Consider the following 25,241-nt stretch of genomic DNA (forward strand, 5'->3'; position numbering starts at 1 on the left):
GATCAGGAGAGGCCAGAGACTGGAAGCTGCGAAAGCAGCTTCTCAGTTTGTTATTTCCCCGTTCTTAGCAAAAACGATCCCTCCACTTCCAGAGGAGCCTTCAGCCATGAAGCTAATCACCATCCTGCTCCTCTGCTCCAGGCTCCTGCCAAGTTTAGCGCAAGAAGAAGATGCTCAGAAAATTGACTGCAATGACAAGACTGTATTTCAGGCTGTGGATGCCGCTCTGAAGAAGTATAACTCTGGGCTACAAAGCGGCAACCAATTTGTGTTGTACCGAGTGACTGAGGGCACTAAAACGGTGAGTGACAGCTTTTCTGTGGAACAACTTGTGATTGGTGATTTCAGGCACAGGGGTAGAGGGCTGGAGATGGCTGGTCCTTAGGCTTCCTGGCTGATCATGAGAGCAGTATCCAGGAAGAAAGAGACCAATGTAGATGTTGTTTGAAAGGGACAGGCATGGTGGGAATCCAGCAACTCAGCTCCCAGCAGGAGAATGCACTGCCTCTGTGAACTCAGGCATCTCCCAGGCTTCAGTGAGACTTCCACACGGGGATGGACACAGGGAGTAAGAACAGAGTTGGCGTTGTTGCCTTGGACCAGGTACCTAGGACCTAGTGTGTGTAGCTGATTCTTGGAGGTTAATTAATGTTTCCAGTAGTTCCTTAGTTTTGCTGGGCAGTAGGATTAAGCCTGGGCGTCAAGTCGCTTTAGACTAACCACTTGCTGTGATGCTGAAAATGAACTTAAACTTTGATCTCATGCCTCCATCTCCCTGGCTATGAGTACAGGCATGGGCTGCCCTGCCAGGTTTATGTGGTACTGGGGAATCTAACTCAGGACTCTGCACATGCTGGGCAAGGACTTTCCCACCTAAGCTGCACCCTGAGCACACTTTGGCTAGTTCTTACTGCACTTTTATTTCCATGTGAGTACACACAGGTAGGAAACAAATGAAAGCAGGATGTATAAATTAGAGAAAAATGTGATTATCAGGAGTGTTTTGTCATAAGTTACAGAACAGAGAGTGCTCAGGGCTCAGGGGACTGGCTACTCTTTGGGAAAATCTGGGGTCAGCTCACAGTACACATGTTAGCTCCAGTTCTAGGGAATATGGTGTGTCTTCTAGCCATCCTGAGAACCAGCCACCCATGTAGTATACAAACATACATGTGAGGTAACGTGTCATGCTCTTAAAATAAAAACAATATAGAATTAAAATTGAAAAAAATTTTTAAGTACATGTTTATTATAGAACATTAGGAAAATGACCCAGAGGACTGTTTAAAAGACACAAACCCCACACTACACATGACAAAGGCCTGAGAACATGCAAATCCTCCAGGCTGGAGAGGATGTTCCTGGAGAATCACTTCTGAAAAGTTCTCAAATATTTAAATCCAGAGTGAAGGAGTGACCTGGCATGATAGGGTCAGAAAGTCACAAAGGTTAGGGCAGTAAACAAGGCAGCGATTAGGTCACAGCAGTCACCCCTGGACGGCCACTGGAGAGCGGTGTGTATACACACACAGAGTCAGGTCAAAAACCTAGGGAGCCGCCTGTGCCCACATATCTGAGGCCCCCGAAGAATGACATAAAAAGGATGTATGACATCCATTATACATCTGTCTCAAGAACAGCACATTTCCAAAATTATGCCATGTCTTTAGAAGGGAACCGTTTTAACCAGTACAGACAGGAGGAGGAGCTCAGACCATGCTGTGCTCACAGGCATTGAAGGCATCCATTTTAGTCTTGGGGCTTCAAGAACATCTTCTTAGTTCTAATGGTCTTTATATTTCCGTTTTCATCTTCTTCGTAATTGGCGCGGTCCCTTTTCTTGGCAAACTTTTCCAATTGTTCCCACCAAAGCCTCATATCTTCTTGCCATTTCTTCATCGGACACATCGACCTCCACTGCCTCCTCTTCTTCTGCCGCTGCTCTGTTCTTAGAATTCATCTGAAGCATTAACTTCTCAACTTCAGGATTAAACCCTCTGAATGACATCCTTTCGCAGAGAAGATCTTCACATAGGGAGAAGCTCTGCTCTTTTACGATGAAGCTCCTGAAGTGGACAAGTTAGTGCTTCCGCAAGACATCTGCTCTCAGCGCTTTTTAGTCTTTCCTTTTCTTCTCCAACTACATGCTGTTTGGTTGGCCATGTTGTTGTTCTTTTTATATTTGTGACTTTATCTGGTCCCTCTGGGATAGTGACCTGTTCTCCCAGGAACCATCCCCCACACCCCTGTTCACACTGTCCCTAGGCTTCTCCTCTGTGCTAACCATCCCCCACACCCCTGGGCACACTGTCCCTAGGCTCCTCCTCTGTGCTAACCATCCCCCACACCCCTGTTCACACTGTCCCTAGGCTTCTCCTCTGTGCTAACCATCCCCCACACCCCTGTGCACACTGTCCCTAGGCTCCTCCTCTGTGCTAACCATCCCCCACACCCCTGTTCACACTGTCCCTAGGCTCCTCCTCTGTGCTAAACATCCCCTACACCCCTGTGCACACTGTCCCTAGGCTCCTCCTCTGTGCTAATCATCCCCCACACCCCTGTTCACACTGTCCCTAGGCTCCTCCTCTGTGCTAACCATCCCCACACCCCTGTTGTTCACACTGTCCCTAGGCTCCTCCTCTGTCGAAAATGTTTTTAAAAGATAAATAATACAGTACATTTTATTTTAAAAGAATCTTTCTTTGAATTGGTGAAGTTGTTTCAACATAAAAACCATCTAATCCTTTGACATTGTGAAGAAGAAAGAAAGCCCTGAGGCACACAGACATGTTTGACTCAGAGGTGAAATGAAGCCTTTGTTTCTCACTGCAGCATAGCCTGCAGCCTGCTTCTCCCACTCTGGGCCACAGTCCCCTAGTGTCTCCATTGACTGATGGATGAGGACCATGGGAGTTTGTTGTACAATGTCCCCTCAGCTCCTTTCCACTCCACTATCCATCCCTGGGCATGTGGTTTCTGAAACAGGCCTCATCTGTAGCTCTCCTTGAACTGAAGGTCCTCCTGTCTCAGTCACCATGTGTGCTACTGGGATGACAGGCTTTGTCCTATGCTCAGATGCAAACAGACATGTTGAACTCATATATGTGCATGTCATCCAGGGTCTACATAAAAGAGGGCAGGGATAATATTAAGATATAGCCTTGAAATCACTAAGGATATAAGCAAACTATGAACCTTCTTCCAAGGAGTATTCATACAAATGTAAACATTTATATCTTAATAAACATGACTCCCCTGGAGTAAGATTAGGATTTCTATGTGTAATGTGTCAGGGTCCACACACTTGCTGCTGAGTCCCCTGAGTGACTCCCTTGTCACCTTTGCTTTTCTCAGGAAGGCTCTGAAACATTTTATTCCTTCAAGTACCAAATCAAGGAGGGCAACTGCTCTGTTGGGAGTGGTCTCTCCTGGCAGGACTGTGACTTCAAGAATGCGGAGGAAGCGGTGAGTTTGCTCTTTCTACAAAAGCCCAGTGCGCCACGGAACCCTAGGGTGCTATAAAACTCAAATAAAACTGGTAAACGGGTAGATCAAGTATGAACTTGTATCCAGCGTGAGGCATCGCTGATGACTTGGTTCCTGGACACTTGTTTAAAGCAGGGTCACCTGTCACCTCAGACACTCATCAGATGTTCATTGTAACAAAATTCAAAGTATTTTTAGCCATGCTCAGTGAACAATACAACATTGTCACCTGGGTCTACTCCAGTCTACCTGTCACTTAGTGATCCTTGGTCAGCTCTGTTCTGTCCCAGCCTCCAACTGCTGGTGACTCCTGTCCTTCTCCTAGCTTAGGTGACATCACACTTGTTGGCCTTTGATGTCCTGTGCCTAGAGGTCTCACTAAGCTGGTGCTTTCCAGTTCCATCCATGTTAGAAGGATCAAGGTTTAATTGTTTCTACCTGAATGGTATTCTAGTCTGCATATACACCCACAGGCTTGCCCACTCCTCAGGTACAAGTCATGATTAATTACAAAGAAATGATATATATTAAAAAGTCTGTTCATACAGGATTTACATCAACCTTTTAATACATAGGAAAATTAGGATAACATATGTGTGTTCATGAGAAGAAAGAAAAGTTGGGAATGTGTCAATTATTAAACAGGCCTGTGTCTACTCACTAGAATTTTGGTTGTAAACAACCAAAGCTTATAAATCAGACCCCAGGGAGACAACAGAAAGATGTTTGGCCTGAGTTCAAGGTCTAGTGAAGGAAGAATATGGGAGTTCCCCTCTATTGGGCCTCAGTACAAACCTTGACTTAGCAGCTCAGCCTCCCTCAGTAGGTCCTTTTTCCTGTTAAAATGAGACAATATTGATGACACTGGCCGTGGGAGGCTGAAACCACACACAAAGTGCTGTTAACAATAAGCATCTTAAAGAAACTCTGGATTGAGCACCAGATGCTCGCCTTGCACTGGTGAGAGGGGTTATCTGCCTGAGAAGCAAGCCTGTCTTCCCACAGGCTAGGATTCCCCTCTTAGCCAGAATGTCAGCATCCCCCACAGGTCTGTTTAAGCACTGTGCTCATTCACACTGTAACAGAGCCCTGTGTTCCAGCTCAGGAGACAGGACTGCCACTCTGCCTCTGCCCTCTGTGAGCTTGTGTGGCAGCTGCTGTGCCCTGCAGTCAGTCTCTCAGAGATACAGGGACACATCAGGGTGAGCTCTAGCTTCACTCAATGACTTCTGATACTCTGGACAGTGAGCAAAAGTGAAGGCCATGTCAAAAGTATTCAACAGTGCTCACCCCTAAGAGTGGACAGCCACTGTGTAAGCACCTACTGTGTGCTGCCCCGTTAGGCATGCTGACTTTCCACAGCAACCTCTTAAGTACATGGAGTGCTCTTTCTATAAGGTGGGTAAACTGAGGCAAGGTGAGGCACCATGGCAGCAGGAACAACTCACAGTCCGCAGTGTGAATGTGGGATGTCCATAGATGTTCTACTGAAGTTTATGTAAAGGAAAGGCACCCACTAAAACTGAGGGAATCAAAGAGGAAGCTCATCCTGTTGGTCCTGACTCACGGCATCCATCTTGGTGGCAAAGAGCCCCACATCAGCGCTCAAGTTTAAAGACCTTACTCTGCCTGTTCCCTGACCTGTGAGGATCAGTGCTGTGGAAACAGTCACCAGGTCACAAAGATACTCATCCTCATGTCTCACGAGTTAGTTAATGGGCTGGAAAATTGTTGAGTTGATAAGAGTGTTTGCTGCTCTTCAGAAGTCCTGGGTTGGGTTTCGGGACCCAGATGGGCACTTAGAACCCTCTGTAATTCTAGGTCCATAGCTTCTGCTGCTCTCCTCCGGGCTCTGCAGGCATCAGGCACACATGCAGTCCACAGATACCTCCTTAAAAAGCACTGAAATGCATAAGAAGAAATAAATCCAACGAAAGGAAAACAAAGAAATTTAGAGATAAATTTAATTTTTTAAAGCAATATGTATGGGCTGGAGAGATGGCTCAGCGGTTAAGAGCACTAACTGGTCTTGCAAAGGTCCTGAGTTCAAATCCTAGCAACGACATGGTGGCTCACAACCATCTGTAATGGGATCTGCTGCCCTCTTCCGGTGTGTCTGAAGACAGTCACAGTGGACTCATATACATAAAATAAATAAATCTTCAAAAAATTAAAAAAAAAATAAAGCAACATGTACTAAAATCAATGAGTAGGTTTGTCCATGAGAAGGGAAGATTAGATCAAATGGCCTCTTTATTTTTTTTAGGCCACTGGAGAATGCACAGCCACTTTGGGGAAAAGAGGAAATAAATTCTCCATAGCCACCCAGACCTGCAATATTATTCCAGGTGGGTGATACATCTTTGGTACTGTCCTGTTGGTGGCAGTGTGTAGGAACCTGGGGATTGTGGAACTTTGATATTATTTATTTCTATGTACTAAGAACACACCCCAGGAGAGCCTGCTTCACCCTCCCAAAAGGTGCCAATGGCATATTTAGTGTTAGGATTGTGGTAGATGTTGGGCAGAGAAGCTCTGCTGCAAGTTCTTGGATTGGGCTAGTCTTGTGTCAATCATTCCCTGTTGCCTATCCTAACTCCCTGTGCTGTGTCAGCAGGTTCTGGTGAAGGTGGGGATTTGGGGCTGGCTGACAAAGGACGAGGCACCATTAACCTTAGTTTGGGCTTTGAGATGTGCCCTAGTCTGGAATCATTCCTTCTGTGTTGTAGAAAGTATTTAATCTCGTTCCAGAGTTTCTACCTAGCCATGGTTCATTTAGTTTCCAGATGAAAGGCACACTCAACCTTCATATTTGCAACAAGCCTTAACTAGTACAAATGATGTGCAGCTGCTAGAATCTACTTTCCTATAAATAATGCTGAATTATTAATTCTATGGTTCATCTGGGCTGCTCTTAACTCCCATTGGCCACTCCACAGGGATATGTTTTTATGTCTCACCTATCCCAGGATGATTTCTCCTTCTCCCCCTGCACCTTCTTTTCCTTAGTGGTCCCTGTCTGACTGCCTGCCTGGAAAACTTAAACCCCACCTATGCTACCTCCATGAAGCTATTGGCTGTTGGCCTCTTTATTTACCAATTACTTGGGGCCAAGCTCTATGTGCACTGAGACAGCCAGGTCTTGAGGGCCTGTAGTTAGCATTACAACAGAGAGCAAAAGCCCAAAGTTCAATTCTTTTTGTTTTGTTTTTTGTTTGTTTGGTTTGGTTTTAGTTGTGTTTTGGTTTTCAAGCCAGTTTCTTAGTGTAGAGCCTTGATTCAACCTCTTCTGCAAGAAGAGAAGAGAAAACTGTTCTTAAGGTTTCTGACAGCAGTAGAGATGCCATATGTCACACAGTCCTGAGGAGAGCTTGTGTGAGGGGTTGTATATCAGCAGCACGGCCCAAAACTTAGTCTACTGACTAGATCATAACTATTGTGTTAAGTCATCTTTTAGCTACTGTAATAAATTATGTGAATTGGTGCTGAGAGCTAGCCCCCATGGGGTCTTCTTTCTCATTGGTTGGTTTTGAGGAGTGGGGGAATTCGGGCAGAGGAACTCAGGAAAGGCTTCTCTGGGGTGGAGAAATGAGAAGAGTCTTTTCTGGCCAGCACAGTACCTCATGCTGACTTGTGCTAGATGGAAAAACACTGATGTGTACCTTAACAAGTTTAACAACATTGTGTGACATGAAAAAAAAAAGGAAAGACAATCCTATTTGGGGACAGGAGGTTTCTTCTCCAGGAGCCAAAGCATTAGAATGAATTTGTTGGGGTCGATGACAAGCAATATGTCAGATGGAGTTAGGTTTCAGGGAGCTCTCATTAACCTTGAAAAATAATGATGTATCTGTAATGTCTTCCCCTTTATAAACTGGTTAGTGTATTGCTGTGATCATGAAAATAATACTTTAAAATAGGGTGCTAATGATGTACCTCAGCTAAATCCACCACTGTAAGGTCGTTGAGAACTGGGAAAATGTAGCTGATAAATGAGGCAGACTACAGTCTCATGAAGTAACAAACTTTATTCAGAGCTTCAGAGAATGTGTACTCTGAGGGTTATGAAAAGTCAGTTGAATTGGGTTCCCATGGATTCAACCTTCATACAGTCACAGGAATAAGCCACATGTGAGAAAACAATGCTTTTCCGTACAGTCATATGAAGGAGAGTTTAAAGACTGAATTGAATAGCATCAGCAGACAATGAATAGTCTGAAGTAAACTCATTCCTATCCCATCCATCTGGGAGGGGCATGAACCCTCGTGCCAAGAATAATTCTGTGCTTTCAAGAAAATGAGTTCACAAGACTCTTTCCTGTCATGTATTCTTGACGTGTGCTCACAAGCACTCCAAATTCTCCTCACACAACTTCCTTCTTGAACATGTTCTGAGAAGCTAGAAGGCCTGTGTGTGATCCCCTCAGTCCATTCAGCAGGCATAGAGGCCTCTGGAGAAAAGCAGAGGAAGGAGGGTCAGCACTCGAGTCCAGCCTTAACTGCACACACAGTTCCAGACCAACCTTGGATATATGAGACCCCGTCAAAAATCGAAATCAAAAGTATAGCATAAAATAACCATTTTATAGGATATTCTCTGTATTTACCTTGCAAATGTTATCCCTCCCACCCCCCCCCCCCCATGCTCCCATTCCCTCTCTCCCTCCACTTGCTTCCATGAAGGTGCTCCCTTTCCCAATCACCCTTTCCACCTCAGTGCCTTGGCATTCCCCTACACTGGGAAAATGCGCCTTCACTGGACCAAAGGCCTCTCCTCCCATTGATGCCAAAGAATGTTATCCTCTGCTGCATATGCAAATGGAGTCATGGGTCTCTCCATGCATGCTCAGTGGTTGGTATTTGGGAGTTCTGGAGGGTTGGTTGATAATATTGTTTTTCCCATGCAGTTGCAAACCCTTTCAGTTCCTTGAGTCTTTTCTCTACCTCCTTCATAAGGTCCCTGTGTTTAGTCTGATGGTTAGCTGCAAGCATCTTCAACTGTATATGTATGACTCTGGCAGAGCCTCTAATGAGGCATCCATATCTGGTTTCTACCAGTAAGTACTTCTTGGCATCAGCAATAGTGCTTGGGTTTGGTGGCTGCATATGGGGTGGATCCCCAGGTGAGGCAGCCTCTGAATGATCTTCTCTTTAATCCCTGCTCTTCTATTTGACCTTGTATTTCCTCCTGTGAGTATTTTGCTCTCCCTTCTAAGAAGGACTGAGACATCTGGCCTTCCTTCCTTTTGAGCTTCATAAGGTCTGTGAATTGTTTCTTGGGTATTCAGAGCTTTTTGGGCTAGTATCCACTTATTAGTGAGTGCAAACCATGTGTGTTCTTTTGTGACTGGTTTACCTCACTCAGGATGATAGTTTCTAGTTCCACCCATTTGCCTAGAAATTTCTTAAGTCATTGTTTCTAATAGCTGAGTAGTACTCCAATGTGTAAATGTACCACAATTTCTGTATCCATTCCTCTGTTTAAGGACATCTGGGATCTTTCTAGCTTCTGGCTATTAGAAATAAAGCTACTATGAACATGGTAGAGCATATGTCCTTATTATGTGTTGGAACAACTGGGTATATGTCCAGGAGTAGAATAGCTGGATCTTCAGATAGTACTGTCTAGTTTTCTGAGGAACCACCGGACTGATTTCCAGAGTGGTTGTACCAGCTCACAACCCCACCAACAATGGAGGAGTGTTCCTCTTTCTCCGCATCCTTGCCAGAATCTGCTGTCACCTGAGTTTTTGATCTTAGCCATTCTGACAGATTTGAGGTGGAATCTCAGGGTTGTTTTGATTTGCATTTCCCTGATGAGTAGGGATGTTGAACATTTCTTTAGGTACTTCTCAGCCATTCAGTATCCCTCAGTTGGGAATTCTTTGTTTAGCTCTGCATCACATTTTTAATAGGATTATTTGATTCTCTGGATCTAACTTCTTGAGTTCTTTGTTTATATTGGATACTAGCCCTCTATCAGATGTAAGATTGGTAAAGATCATTTTCCAATCCATTGGCTGCTATTTTGTCTTCTTGACAGTGTCATTAGCCTCACAGAAACTTTGCAATTTCATGAGGTTTCATTTATCGATTCTTGATCTTAGAGCATAAGCCATTGGTGTTCTGTTTAGGAAAATTCCCCCATGCCCATGTGTTCTAAGATCTTCCCCACATTCTCTTCTAATAGTTTCAGTGTACCTGGCTTTATGTGGAGGTCTTCAGTCCAATTTGACTTGAACTTTGTACAAAGAGATAAGAATGAATCGATTTTCATTCTTCTACATGCTGACTGCCAGTTGAACCAGCACCATTTGTTAAAAATGTTGTCTTTTTTTCCATTGAATGATTTCAGTTCCTTTGTCTAAGATCAAGTGACCAGAAGTGTTTGGATTCATTTCTGGGTCTTCGACTCTATTCCATTGATCGACCTGCCTGTCTCTGTACCAATACCATGCAATTTTTATTACGATTGATCTGTAATGCAGCTTGAGGTCAGGGACGGTGATTCCCCAGAAGTTCCTTTATTGTTGAGAATAGTTTTGTTATCCTGGGTTTTTTGTTATTTCAAATGAATTTGTAAATTGCTCTTTCCAACTCTATGAAGATTTGAGTTCTAATTTTGATAAGGATTGCACTGAATCTATAGATTGCTTTTGGCAAGATGACCACTTTTACTATATTAATCTTTCTAATCCATGAGCATGAGAAATCTTTCCACCTTCTGAGATCTTCTTCAATTTCCTTCTTCAGACATTTGAAGTTCTTGTCATACAGATCTTTCACTTGCTTAGTTAGGATCACATCAAAGTATTTTTATATTATTTCTGACTATTGTGAAGGATGTCATTTCCTTAATTTCTTTCTCAGCATGTTTATCCTTTGAATAGAGGAAGGCTACTAATTTGTTTGAGTTAATTTTTTTTTATCAGCCACTTTGATGAAGTTGTTTATCAGTTGTAGGAGTTCTCTGGTGGAATTTTTGAGGTCACTTAAGTACACTATCATATCATCTGCAAATAGTGATATTTTGACTTCTTCCTTTCCAATTTATATTCCTTTGTCTTCCTTTTGTTGTCTAATTTCTCTGGTCAGGATTTTCAGTACTATATTGAATATGTAGGGGGAGAATGGGCAGCCATGTCTAGTCCCTGATTTTAGTGGAATTGCTTCAAATTTCTCACCATTTAATTTGATGTTGGCTACTGGTTTGCTGTATATTGCTTTTATTATGTTTAGGTATGGACCTCAAATTCCTGATCTTTCCAAGACTTTTAACATGAAGGGGTGTTGAATTTTGTTAAATGCTTTCTCAGCATCTAAAGTGTTTTTATTCTCTTTGAGTTTGTTTATATAGTGGATTATGTTGATGAATTTCTTTTTATTGAGCCATCCCTGCATTTCTTGGATGAAGCCTACTTGATCATGGTAAATAATCATTTTGATGTGGTCTTAAATTCGGTTTTCAAGAATTTATTGAATATTTTTGCATCAGTGTTCATAAGGAAATTTGTTTTGAAGTTCTCTTTCTTTGTAAGGTCTTTGTGTGGTTTAGGTATGCGTGTAATTGTGGTTTTACAGAATGAGTTGGGTAGTGTTCCTTCTCTTCTATTTTGTGGAATAGTTTGAAGAATATTGGTATTAGGTCTTCTAGGAAAGTCTGATAGGATTAACCCATCTGAACCTGGACTGTTTTGCTTGGGAGGCTTTTGATGACTGCTTCTATTTCCTTAGGGGTTATGGGACTGTTTGGATGGTTTAACTGATTTAACTTTGGTACCTGGTATCTATCTAGAAAGTTGTCCATTTCCTGTAGATTTTCCAGTTTTGTTGAGTATAGGCTTTTGTAGTAGGATCTGATGATTTCTTGAATTTCCTCAGTTTCTGTTGTTATTTCTCCCTTTCATTTCTGATTTTGTTAATTTGGATACTCTCTCTGTGCCCTCTGGTTAATCTGGCTAAGGGTTTATCACTCTTGTTGATTTTCTCAAAGAACCAGCTCCTGGTTTTGTTGATTCTTTGTATAGTTCTTTATATATACTTGGTTAATTTCTGCTCTGAGTTTGATTATTTCCTGCTGTCTACTCCTCTTGGTTATATCTCCTTTTTTTTTCTAAAAAAAAAAAATCCTTAGTTTCTTTATTTTTTTTTCCTTGACCATGTTATCACTGAGTAGAGAGCACTGTTCAGCTTCCATGTGTATGTGGGCTTTTTGTTGATTTTTTTTTGTTTTTGTTATTGAAGTCTAGCCTTAGTCCATGGTGGTCTGATAGGATGCAAGGGATTATTTCAGTCTTCTTTTATCTGTTGAGGCCTGTTTTGTTACTGAATATATGGTCAATTTTGGCTAAGGTACCATGAGGTTCTGAGAAGAAGGTGTATTCTTTTGTTTTAGGATGGAATGCTCTGTAGATGTCTATTAATTCCATTTGATTCATAACCTCTGCTACTTTCACTGTGTCTCTCTTCAGTTTCTGCTTCCATGATCTGTCTATTGATGAAAAGTGGGGTGTTGAAGTCTCCCACAATTATTGTGTGTGGTACAATATAGTCTTTGAGCTTTAGTAGGGTTTCTTTTATGAATGTGCCCTTGTATTTGGAGCATAGATGTCCAGGATTGAGAGTTTGTCTTGATAGATTTTTTTTCTTGTGATGAGTAAAAAGTGTTTATTTTTCTTATCTTTTTTGATGACTTTTGGGTGAAAGTCCATTTTATCCAATATTAGAATGACTACTCCAGTTTGTTTTTTGGGACCATTTGCTTGGAAAGTTTTTTCCCAGCCTTTTACTCTGAGGTAGTGTCTCTTTTTGTAGCTGAGATGAGTTTCCCATATGCAGCAAAATGCTGGATCCTGTTTACGAATCCAGCCTGATAGTCTTTTTATTGGGGAACTGAGTCCATTGATGTTAAGCGATATTAAGAAATAGAGATTGTTGTTTCCTGTTATTTTTGTTGTTAGAGGTAGAATTATGTTTATGGGCTTTTCTTCTTTTGGTTTTTTTGCAAGAAGATTATTTTCTTGCTTTTCCTAGGGCATAGTTTTCCTCCTTGTATTGGAGTTTTCCATGTAGTATCCTTTGTAGGGCTGGATATTGTGTAAATTTGTTCCTGGGTGTTCAGCTCTCTGTGGGCAGGCAGTGAGTCATGATGGCAGTGGCCCAGCTCTGTCTCTGGGCAGAAACACACTATTCCCAGACAGCACAGTGCCACCTGTGCCCCCAGAGTCCCAGAGGTCTTTCCCCATATAGTCATTGGGGAGGGAGTGGTGGCTCACCTCTGGGCTCAGGTGGGAGAGCGCTTCCGAGTCTATTCTCGGTGGTCATCAGTCTATGGGCAGGCCCTGGATTTTGATGGCAGTGACCCCGCTCTGTCTCTAAAATAACAATTTTTAAAATATTTATTTACTTAATGTATATGAGTACACTGTAGCTGTCTTCAGACACACCAGAAGAAGGCAAATCTCATTACAGATGGTTGTGAGTCACCATGTGGTTGCTGGGATTTGAACTCAGGAAGAGCAGTCAGTGCTCTTAACCACTCAGCCATCTCTCCAGCCCCTAAAACAACCATTCTTAATACTCTATATTTTTGCCTATAAATGCACAGGAGTCCTAAATTTTCATTAATTTCAATTTATACATAAGTCACAAGAAAGTCAAGTTTTGAGATATTTCTAAATGGTCTTATGGGTTTAGGACCAGAATATAAAATGCATTTTCAGTTACTAATGCTGTCTCTTTGTCTGCTCTTTGTTAAGGTAAGGGCCCCATAGTGACCAAGGAGTACCATTGTCTGGGTTGTGTGCACCCCATATCAACGGATAACCCAGACCTGGAGCCTGTTCTGAAACATGCCATTGAACATTTCAACAAAAACTCAAATCACACCCACCTCTTTACTCTCAGAGAAGTAAAAAGTGCCAACAGACAGGTATGTTTTTCAATTGTTCATGACATGCAATGTGGTTAAAAATCTGTTAGATTGGTATTTTGTCATTTAAAATTCACTGGCCTAAAGGAACCTGTCTGGCCACATGCTGGCATGGTACTGGAGTGTGCTGTGTTTCCATGAGAATAACTCTTAAGGCAAGAAATTTCTCAGGGTCCAAGTGAGTTGTGAGACACATGAAAAGGAAAGGAAAACTCTCACATCCCATTCCCTCAGCATCACATGTTTTCTTCCCAGAAATGAAAAAATGAATGACATTCTGGCTTTAACGTTTTACAAAATCTATATTTTATCTTCCTGCCATTAATTTAAAATGATGTTAAAATATTAAATTGTTTGAAACAAGGTGGACAAGACTTTTCAGTCATGCCCTAAATTATAAATTATACTGCCCACTTCCTCCTGGTGGTGTGCAGTAGAAATGTCTAATAATCTGATCATTTATTTATTTGTTGTTTTTAATTTGAGGCAGAGTCTCTACACAGTTCTGGTTGCCTTGGAACTCACTCTGTAAACCAGGCTGGCCTCAAACTCACTGAGATCTTTCTACTTCGGCTTCTGATGCTGGGATTAAAGGCTTTGACCACCAGGCTTTGCTTGGAATCAGATCTTTTTATTGGCTCCTTTATCAAGGCTTTCCTGAGATCTCAGTTTGGAAAGTTACAATCTCTACTCTTAGTTCAGCTTGCTGCTGTGTGAGATGTGGACTTTACCCACCTGCGTTCATGTCTAGCAGTCAGTCAGCAACGGGACGGCTGTGAACACGGACACAGATGTGTGAAGGGCCTGCCAAGAACAAAGCAGGAGTATCTCAGTACCTGGTGACCTGCAACCAGAGGTCCCACCAGGAAAGGCCACTCCATTCCACATTGCTGCTAGCTGAGAGTGGTATTGCTTCACAAACCTGAGCAATACATGCATTCTTGGCAACCCGGGAAAGTGGGAAAGAAAGATTGTGGGGTCTTCAAAGCTAAATCAATCAGTCAATCAACCATTTGCAGTTACTTAGAAGTGTCCGTGGAACTGTGTGTGTGTGTGTGTGTGTGTGTGTGTGTGTGTGTGTGTGTGAAAATACTCAATATACACTCACTGATACTACGCCCACTAATAATAAAGGTTTGTATTTCTTGAGCACTTATATACAGTTCGGTGTTTAAAGACATTTATAGCTTTTGCCCACTGTGAATAATGTTCGAGTACTCACTCAACCTAAACCATTTCAGGTGGTGGCTGGCTTCAATTTTGACATTACCTACACAATTGTGCAAACCAATTGTTCAAAGGAGCGTTTTCCTTCCCTCAGTGGAGACTGTGTGTCCCTTCCCAGTGGGGTAAGTAGCAGACGTTTAATGGTAGTCTTCCACAGTTTGCTGACAGTGTTTCCAGGACTGTGAAGCAGTAGTTTACATTCAGGTCCACCCTGGGTTTTTTGACCTAAGTTTCTGGTCAAGCAATCCGTGTGTGTCACACTAAGTACGTACATCCTGTCAGGGATTAGGAACGGGATTTGCCATGATGATGTGCTGTCACACTCTCCTGGACTCCTCCCCCTTTATGTCTGCTCCATGTTCACACAGGATCCTCTGCGTCTCATCTTCTCACTGCAAATTCTCCCGTGTTGTTTCCTCATCCTCCCTCTTTTCCTGTCATTTAATAAGTGCATTCTGAGCATCCTCTCCATCTGAGCATGACACCTTGTCATTGAAATGATGTCAGTGTCTGCTCTGTGGCCAGTGTATGCCAAGGTGACCAAGGAACAAATCTCCCTGGAATATTATTGTAGATGTTTCCTTAATGTAGTATCTGTGAGGGAGAGGTGAGAAACCTAGACCATGCTTTGCTAATTTTAATGGTCAAGCATTTCAGACACATGCTATTATGCACCATGAGGAAACGCTCAGGCAAAGAGCAGCCTGCATATTAATACTTCTTCCCCAGTCTTCTGTGGCATTGGCAGATCAGTGTAACGTATTAAGGATAAGTGAAGAACCAGGACACAAACTGAACTCACAGTAGCCCTGGAGGAAGGAGGATTAGGAATTCAAGGCTATCCTCCAATATACACCGTGTTTGAGGCCATCGTTGTTTTCAAAAGCTGCCATTTCAGAGAGAAAACCAAACAGACATATATGAATGAAGAAAGACGGGGAGGAAGCAAAGAGGCTAGGTGTGGTTACACACACCTTTATCAGCTCCCCAGAAACAGGGGATGTCCATGAGTTCAAGACCAGTGTGCTTTACAAAACAAGTTCTAGGCCATCTAGAGCTACATAGAGACATGATGCTCTCTCAAATTTTGTTTTAAATTTAAATTAAAAATAAAGAAAGGAAGGAATTGAAGCTATGTATACAGATCCATTCAAATATACAAATTAAATAATATAAATATAAAAGTGATAGAAAAGAAATGTGTTATGAATCAGAACCCTTCAGGAAGAGTTGTGGGTGCTTTGTACTGATTTTCATACCTTTTGGGATTGCTTCAATATATCTCAAATGTTCTAGCTAATCATGCATTGATTTATAGCTTCTGTCTATAAATCAATAAAGCACTCTATCAAGAAACATACAAAATGAAAGGAAACATCTCTCAATCTTCTGCCCTTTATGGGCTTAGTATGAAGATCAAGTTCAAAATCCCAGCACTCAACTCCAAAAGACAGAGCACGTCTCCAATGGTAAAGGATTGAACAGATGCTTCCAGACTTACAGGAAGCCAATAAGCACATGATGAAACCCACAGGACCACCAGCCACCAGGAAATGCAAATGGAAACAGACGGGACACAACCCCTCCCCCAGGGATTCCACATATCCCCTTCCTCTTTTTAGTGGGTGGGGAGAAAGGAGAGTTGTGGAAAATTTTTGGTGACTTTTTCTTTCTTAAAAGTTGTGATTATTTTATTTAATTTTTAGATTTATTTATATATTTCTGGGATTTTGCCTTCATGTATACGCGATGGACTATGTACATACACTGTCTGCAGAGGATGGAGAGAACACAAGATCCCTTGGGACTGAGTTAGTATGTGGTTGTGAGCTGCCATGGGGTTGCTGGGAATCAAACCCTGGTTCTCCATAAGAGCAGTCAGTGATCTGAACCTCTGAGCCGTTTCCCCAGTCCTGTGACTATTTTACACCCTCTACTTTTCTTTTCACATAGGAACTTTCCTCATCTTTAGAAATCTTGGTAAACTTTGAAAATGACTCTGTAATACATTCCAAAAGGACAGCATGGGTTGTTTTTACCACAGCACTTCTACCTTTGGGTTCCTGGGTAATTTCTATTTTTATATAACCACTAATTTAGGAAACATTTTTGAAAATAAAATTATTTTTGTATTTGGTACTTTGTTCTTCAGAATAGGGCCTCAGTTTTATAAGTGATAAACATAATTATTAAAATCTTTAACTTCATTGACTCATTGGCTGTTTGCTTAAGTAAATAATTGAAATTCTATTGCATTAAAATTCAGTATCTTATACCTAAGATATTTTAGTTTCTCAAACAGTAATTGAGGTAATGTGTTTATTGTGCTGAAATACTTTCATAAGGATGTTAGAAGCCTATGGGTTGAATGTATGATGAGTAATTATATTCTTTGCCAATTCTTTTCTTTGTGTGTGGTATATGCATGTATGTATATGTCTGTGTGGGAGAGCTCCCCTGTGCAGATCCATGTGAAGACCACATGCTCAGCTGCCTTTAAACCAAACAACACATAAACTGAAGGCAGGGAAGAGATATCTCAGTCAGTAAAGGCCTTGTCTTTGGATCTCCCTCTCCCATGCAGACATTTATAACCCAAGCACCAGGGAGACGGAGACAGGACCCCTGGGCTCACGTGACACCAGCCCCCTGTCCATGAGCTCAGGGTTCAGTGAGGTCCCGTCCTACTTAGCTTTGCTGTGCAGTGGGCAGTGCTCCCCCCTCCTTCCCATGGTGATCATGGCTCTCCGTGCTCCTCAATTCCTCCTTTCTTTCAGCTCTTATTCCTTCTCCCTGTTCCTGATGCAATGACTTGTAACTTAGACACACTGTCTTGTACTTTGCTAGTTGTTTGCCCTGACAGTGACTTCCGTTTGTGACTCTGAACCACCAGGATGATGGTGCGTGTAGGGGTAATGCCTACGTGGATCTTGATAACAACATTGCCGACTTCTCGCAGAGCTGTGACGTCTATCCAGGTGAGAAAGCAGACATGGACACACGGGAAGCAGGGGGGCCTCCTTCTTACATAGCTGCACTGTCTGTAGGTGGCCAAGGCAGCAGGGTGACTGAAGGAACACTGTGGCTTCCCCAGACAAGGTAGCCTTCAGGGACAGTGGCAGCTGCCTTTCCTTTTATACAAATTGTCCAAAATCTGGTGTTTTGAGTTGGAGAGAATTGCATCTTGTCTGTAACCATGTACAATGAAGTCCTTCCAGGTAAAGGACTCGGGGCACTTTTGGGAAAGCTCAAAGTCAGTCAGCATTTCTAGTAAAGCAGCTGACGTCACTCACACTGACAAACAGCTGTGAATGTGTCATGTTAAAGAACATCACTGTGCACCTGTCATGAGGAGTACCACTGTGCACCTGTTATGAAGAGAACCACTGTGCACCTGTCACAAACAGAAACACGATCACTTCCTGTTCAATGGAGTGATGATCTTAAAGTTGTCAATTGGAGAGTCATTTTTTTATGTTCACAAACATTTTCCTCAAAGTTTAACATTTCTCTATAGTTTCTATCAGAAATGGGACATTTTAAACTGGGCGTGGCAGTGCAAAACTGTATCCATGTCAGTTAGGAAACTGAAGCAAAACTCAAAGCAATTTCAGCATATGGGTCAACACGGGCAAACATGTTTTCCTAAATGTGAGGTGGAGGAGGACACAGAGTAGCCGTCACTGTCGCATGGGCCACCTTCCATAACCCCTATTGTTTACTTTGCACCCTGCATGAATGAGGAAGCAGGGGTTGTGTGTGACAAGGGACATGCAAGTCTCCTCTTTGGGTGTACCTGCTGACTGTGAATCTGATTTTCTTCAGGAGATGACTTGGTAGAGCTACTTCCCAAGAATTGCCGTGGCTGCCCCAAGAACATCCCTGTAGACAGCCCGGAGCTGAAGGAAGCACTTGGTCATTCCATCACACAGCTAAATGCAGAGAATAACCACACATTCTATTTCATGATTTACACCGTGAAAAAGGCCACTTCACAGGTCTGTGAACAGAAAAATCCAAGGTTGCAGCCTATGTGAAGATGGGTTGGTAATATGTCCCTTGGTACTGGCTCTGGTTGGGAAACAGTTCTAGGTAACAGGATGCGCTGGTTTAAAACCCAAGTCTTAGCTCAACTCTGCTGTGTGCTTGACTGTCCTGGGAAGGATCAGTAAAAGGCTCTGCTTTGCTGGGCAGTGCTGGCTCGTGATGTTAATGGCAGCACTGGAAGACAGAGGCAGGTGGATCTCTGAGTTAAGGCCAGCCTGGTCTACAAAGTGACTTCCAGGATAGCCAGGGCTACACAGAGAGACCTTGACTCAAAATCACAGACAGGAAGAAAAAAAATGTTGTTTCTGTGCCAGTTGCAAGCTGGCTCTGTCACTGTGGCTCTATAGTGAAGTTTGAGGTGAAGCACCATCTTATTCCTTAGGACTGCTTTGGCCATGCGACCCTTTGTGGTTTCCTATAACTTCATGTAATTTTCTAAGCCTATGACATATGGCAGGGGGATTTTTACAGGCATTGCATTAATTCTGTATCCTAATTTTGGTAGTATACGTAATTTCACACTATAAATTTTGCCTATCCAGGAGCATGGGCTATCTACTTCTACTGTACAGTATCTTCTGTAATTTTATTTAACAATATCTAGAAATTTTGTAGAAAATTTTATTGCAATCGTCTTTGAATCATTTGGTTAGACATATTTCTAACTACTTTGAAAAAAATGTATGGAAAGATGATGTTATTATATAGTCCAGATTGACCTGAAATTCTGTCTAGGTCAGGCTGGCCATGAACTCACAGAGATCTACCTGCCTCTGCCTACCTAGTGTTGGGATTACAGGTGTGTGTCCCCAACCACTGGCTTCTTTAAATATTGAAGAGGTTTCTTAATATTAAAAATATAAGAGAATCAAGATGATCTAAGTATTTTCCTAATTGAATAATCTAGAATACCTAAGAATTATCTGATTCAATATTAGGCAGCAAAACAACAAAAATTTGTTAAAGAAAATATTTTATGTTTTCTCTCCCATACCTCAGATTGTGCTAAAATGTAAGCCCTTGACTTATTTGGTAGATGTAGTTTGAAGCCTTTAGACATTAAAATTAATAGGTATATATTAATGTAAAAGTTTAGCCTGAATTTCTTTTACTTAGTGAAGGAAGCTGGCCCGATTCTTACCTAGAAATCTCAGATATATGTACAAACTAAATGCTGTATTGAATACAGGTAACTTGGGAAGTATGACTTTTTAGATGGTCAGTTTATAATTAAAATTTCTAGATTCTAACTTTATACTCACTGGAGTAAAAAAAAAAGTGTAATCTGTTATAGAAATCCTCATTAAATATTTGTCTTGTCCTATTAACTTTACAGGTTGTAGCTGGAACAAAATATGTTATTGACTTCATAGCCAGAGAAACCAAATGTTCCAAGGAAGGCAACACAGAAGTGATAGCAGATTGTGAGATCAACCGCCTAGGTGTGAGTAGCGCTGTCCCTGGGTGATGTTCTAAGGGTCACTTGCTCATGTGCCTCATGACTAATGCTGACTCATATTCTCTTGTCTTCTGCTTTCATGATTAGCAAAGTCTTGACTGCAATGCTAAAGTGTACATGAGACCTTGGGAGAACAAAGTCTTCCCGACTGTCAAATGCCGACCATTAGAAAAGGTAGGATTTAAGTATTGTCAGCTTGTGGTTAGTTCTGTCTACTCCAAAAAGCAATATCTGGGTATTGAAAATGAATCATTGGTGAAATGAGCTGGGGAAGGGGCGACCGTCTTAATCCCACAGGAAGTACATATCTATGCTGATCTTGAGTTTTGTGGCTGGAAAAGAAAACAGGTGACCTTCAGTCACTTGACTCATCGTCAGTGTTCCCTGGGAGGTCTGTGTCTGGTAGTGAGGAGAAGGCCAGGGCACTGTCCCTATCCACACAGCTCCCAGGCACACCGGAAGCCTGAGCACTACTGTGTGCTGTGCTCTGCTCTGTCCATTGAAACACTTTGTGAGAAGGATGGATTCACTGCCCTTCCACAGTTAATAAATACCAAACTGCCTTTTAAAGAGTCCTCTGGGGTCCACACGTGATTCAAATCTGAAAGGCAACACTTGGCATTGTCTTTTCAAATCTTTGGAGCTTTGTCACTTGCCAATGAGGGGACACTAACATTTGAAATGCTCTGAGGCTCCAGAGTGACTCACGTCACCAGGTCCCTCATCCCAGGATCTGCACAGAAAGCTCCTTGCACATTCTCATCAGTACTGGGGACCTTGGAAGTCAGGTGCCATGGTTTTTATTTGGCAGCAACGTGGACTTAGTGTGTAGAGTGTTGAGTGCAGGTCAAATCTGAGCCCACTCTTTCTACCATGAGCCCGACTGCTAAACGATGTTTGACTCTGAAGCCTGAGTTCTTCGGTCTCTGAAAACTGGTTTCGACTGTGGCCTTCCCACATTGGTAAACAGGGAGGTGGAGCATATCCAGAAAGCCACACATCATGCAAATTGTCACCTCTCTTTTTCTAACTGAGGTTCTTGTCATTTCTGCTCTATCTCTAACAGATTGTAAAAGGCTTTCCCCTCAGGCTGTGAGCAGGCCCTATGGTGGCAGAGCCTGACAAAGCTTGGCCATAAAGACCTTTAAAGACAACAACAACAGTCATTGTAACAGAAATGGTATCAGGTATCAAACTGAGTACCGGAGAGATCATGAGCTTAACTATGAAGTTTTCTAAAAGAAGAAAAACTCTTAGCCTTAAAGGACTATTAAGAAAATAATCAGGGCAGGGCTGAAGCTATCACTCAGCACTCTAGTACCTGCCCCTGCCTACACGTCCAAGGTTCTTAGTTCAATTCCTAGGACCACAAACAAAGCTTACACATTTTTAAAATAATAAAAGAGAAATATTGTTAATTTATTTTTCTAGAAAAGTAATATTGTGTTTTATAATAATGAAGAGAAACCAGAGATATGTTTTTTGGAGGCTCGGTATAGTGTGGGAAAAAGGGATGCCACTGTGAGACCATGCTGAGGCATCCCTTCTCCCTGAGCTACCAGCCACATGATAAAATATTATAGATAGAGTTTATTTAGGGCATGGGAAAAGAAACTGAAGGAATAGTAGAGACAAAGAAAGACAGAGAGAAAGAAAAAGAGAGATGGGAAGGGTGAGGAATAGAGGCCGGCTATGAGCAAGTGGAGAGAGAGGCAGGAAGGAAATGAGAAAAGAGGCTAAAGAGGGTAAGAAAGCAGGAGCAAGAAGAGAGACGGGGGGGGGGGGAGAGGAAGGGAGAAAGAAAGAGAGAGACAGACAGAGAGAGAGAGAGAGAGAGAGAGAGAGAGAGAGAGAGAGAGAGAGAAAAGAGAGGCAAGATGCCCCTTTTATAGTGAGTCAGGCACACCTGGCTATTGCCAGGTAACTGTGCAGTGGAGTCTAGACTAAATGCCAACAAATATGTTACTTAACATTTGGGAAAGATTCGCCTAATTACAATAAAAATGGTATCATTAGGTTCTTAGTCTTTTATTTCTCAATTGACACCATGGTACTCACATGATGCAATCATCTTAATATTTCTGTGTAGAGTACAATGATGAGAAGGCCTCCAGGCTTTTCACCTTTCCGGGGAATCCAAGGAAGAAAAGAAGGAACAACTGTAAGTCCACCCTACATTGCTGGGGTGCAAGAAGAGAGGGATGCAGAAAATGAACACGGACCCACACACGGGCATGGCTGGTTGCATGAAAAGCAAACAAAGGATAAGAATCATCGTGGTCATAAGCATGGGCATGACCACAGCCATTGGCCCCCAAAGAGGCATGGTCTTGGCCATGGACACCAGAAACCACATGGCCTTGGCCATGGACATCAACTTAAACTTGATTATCTTAAACACCAAAGGGAAGACAGCTATGACCCAAGACATACAGTGGGACATGGTCACGGTCATAGTCATGGTCATAGTCATGGTCATGGTCATGGCCATGGCCTTAGTCATGGTAAACACACAGACAAAGACAAAAACAATGTAAAGCACAGTGACCAGAGAACAGAGCCTTTGACAAGCTCTTCTGAAGACAGCACTACATCTGTACAGATACAGGAGAGCACAAGAGGGCCAACCTTGAACCCTCCGCTAGCCCAGCCAACTGTTATCTCTCCTGGTTTTCAGGACTCAGATTTCATTGAGGATGTGGTAGTTACCACACCACCATATGATACTGAGATCCACGATGATTTCATCCCTGATGTCTATGTACAACCTGATAGCCTTTCTTTTAAGCTGATATCTGATTTTCCAGAAGCACCTTCTCACATGTGTCCCGGGCACCCATGGAAGCCAGTTAGTAGGAAGGATCCAACCACAGAAACAACAGAATTTTCTGATTTTGACCTTCTTGATGCCCTTTCTTAAGTTATATATCCTTCGTATGCTTCTGTTTTCTTCTTCTGTAGCCCAAGCACAAATATAAGTCATCAAGCCATAAGGCTTAGAACAGCTAACAATGGGATGTCATAAATCCCTGTGGACTGATAATAAAATTACCATCATTCTGAATCCCTTCTGAGCCTGCCTCACACACTTTCTTAACCAATACAGGAAGAAGCCACCCAGAATCCACTGCTCTGATAAAGACAGGGCACCCAAGATGCACATTAGCATTTCCATACAGAACTGTGGCATGTGTGTCTAGAAAACAGAAAATCAAGAGACCGAAATTTGAGTTGATGGATGGGAAAAAATACCAGCAAAACTTCCAGATGTCAGAGAGAGAAAAGAAAACAGATGCAGGCTGACCAAAGGGAGGAAGGGGGCAGTGTTGACTTGACTGTATGTTTTTCGATCAGGTTAATTGTAACCCTCACTGGATCAGCTTATCCTTGGGTTTTCTCTTCTTGGTGAGGGTTTTCCTCACCACTCTAACCACTAGCTAATCTCTGCCATAAGGCTTCAAGCAGGAGTTTTCTGTTAGTGTTGCTGAGCTTGGATCAAGCAACCCTAAGTTCTCAGAAGTTCTGTGTCTCACACTAAGGACAGAAAGTAGAAGAAAGAATATTGTAAAAAAAAAAAAAAAAAAAAAAAAAAAAAAAAAAAAAAGAATATTGAAGCAGGTTTGCTATGGCAACCTTTTATTTCTTGAGACAATGGTGGGTCATGGGAGTTGATGGGAACTTCATTTTTTACTTTTTAGGAGCCAGTTCCTTAACATCACCTTAAAATTGTTTCCTCCTTTTTCAATGACATTGAAGACCATTGACCTTGGAAAAGGAGAAAGAGGTTATTACCCATTGCCTTAGAATGTGAGGAAGGTGTGTGGTTTAAAACCCATGATGTGCTTTGCCTGGAAAAAGAAGATAAGACCTTTTGAACCCACTGATAAATCCTCCAGGCTCTATCACTGAGGGACTCTAGGTACATTCCCTGGTCACTAGACAAAAACATGAATCCCAGAAGTGAACCTGTAGGAAGGAGGGGCCCTGTCAGATGTGGGAGGAGAACAGACAGTGTGGGATAAGAACAAAATATGTGTGTTTAAGGGACTCACTGCAGAGTCACCACAAACTCAGTATAGAGAAAGCTAAGGACCTGTACAGTGCACTGAAGTGATGTGTAGGAATAAGAAATAAGGTGGTGGCTTTGTACAGCTACTCCAGCCTGTGTGAGTGTGTGTGTGTGTGTGTGTGTGTGTGTGTTTATGTTTGCACTGTGGGAAACTGCATCTGAGCTGAGTGTTCCTGTCACATCAGTCACTTTACCCAGTGACATCGGGGACATTCTCACCCTGTCACCGGCTGCACTGCTTTCAAAAGTTGAGCAGAAGCAGGAGATTAACAGCATTTTACTATATTACAGAGGCTCCTAATCTCGTGTGAGTACAAGGGCAGACTCTCAAAGGCAGGGGCAGAGCCAGCGCCTGAGCGTCAGGCAGCATCTTCACACGTGGCACAATAGCCCCAGCACTGACCCGAGTGGAAGGCCCAGAAGAATCCTGGACGTGTGTAACACGGAAGCATGTTTCTTCATCACCCTGATCCTGGGTGGAATAAAATTCACACTTGAGTTCACAGTGGTCTCCTTTCAGCCATCCCCATCTTGTAGCATGTTGAAGCTGCTCCAAAGGTTGTGTTTGGCCACAGGGGCTATAGTCCCTCTCTAGAACATTCTCTCTAAGGTAGACAAGAATTCTTAGATGCAACTTGCTTTGCACAGAGAGAGCACGGCTGCCCCAGGAAGGCTTAGAGAGTGTCACTTCTGTGGGATCTAAGAATTTGCTCTTTCTTCTTCCTGTCTCCTGCTCACCGAGACAACACTAGAATAGTTAGAGTTGTTTACCAGTGTTTCTAAAGCTGTGTAATTACCCAACAGGAAAATAATCTATGTCAACATGATGTCTACCAACATCTTATTATGAGAAAGCACACAGTGACCAGGGTGGCATATTCTTGTTATCCCAGGAATGGGTGACCTGAGACAGGAGGATTGCAGAGAGTTTGAGGTTAGCCTGGGTTGTCTTGTGGGTTCAAGAGTCCAAGCACAGCCTGGGGTACCTGAATAACAAGTGTCTTTAAAAGTAAAGGCAGGAA

The 25,241-nt window shown here is 42.5% G+C and overlaps 1 protein-coding gene across 2 annotated transcripts; it reads left to right on the plus strand.

The window, feature by feature from the left end:
* Positions 1-24,650, plus strand: LOC308422307 (kininogen-1-like). Of its 2 annotated transcripts, XM_080918835.1 has the most exons (11): positions 1-301; positions 3,355-3,465; positions 5,753-5,834; positions 13,245-13,417; positions 14,659-14,766; positions 17,538-17,622; positions 18,470-18,642; positions 20,028-20,135; positions 20,238-20,324; positions 22,240-22,311; positions 24,511-24,650. In XM_080918835.1, exons 1-11 carry the CDS (start codon positions 107-109, stop codon positions 24,607-24,609), a joined length of 1,293 nt encoding a protein of 430 aa, XP_080774961.1. In that variant the 5' UTR covers positions 1-106; the 3' UTR covers positions 24,610-24,650. The 2 variants fall into 2 exon arrangements, with proteins under 2 accessions (XP_080774961.1, XP_080774960.1); XM_080918834.1 differs by lacking the exon at positions 24,511-24,650 and having other exon boundaries at positions 22,240-23,152.
* Positions 24,651-25,241: the final 591 nt, after the last annotated feature.

The sequence above is a fragment of the Micromys minutus genome (assembly GCF_963924665.1).
Source record: "Micromys minutus genome assembly, chromosome: 7".
Taxonomy (NCBI): domain Eukaryota; kingdom Metazoa; phylum Chordata; class Mammalia; order Rodentia; family Muridae; genus Micromys; species Micromys minutus.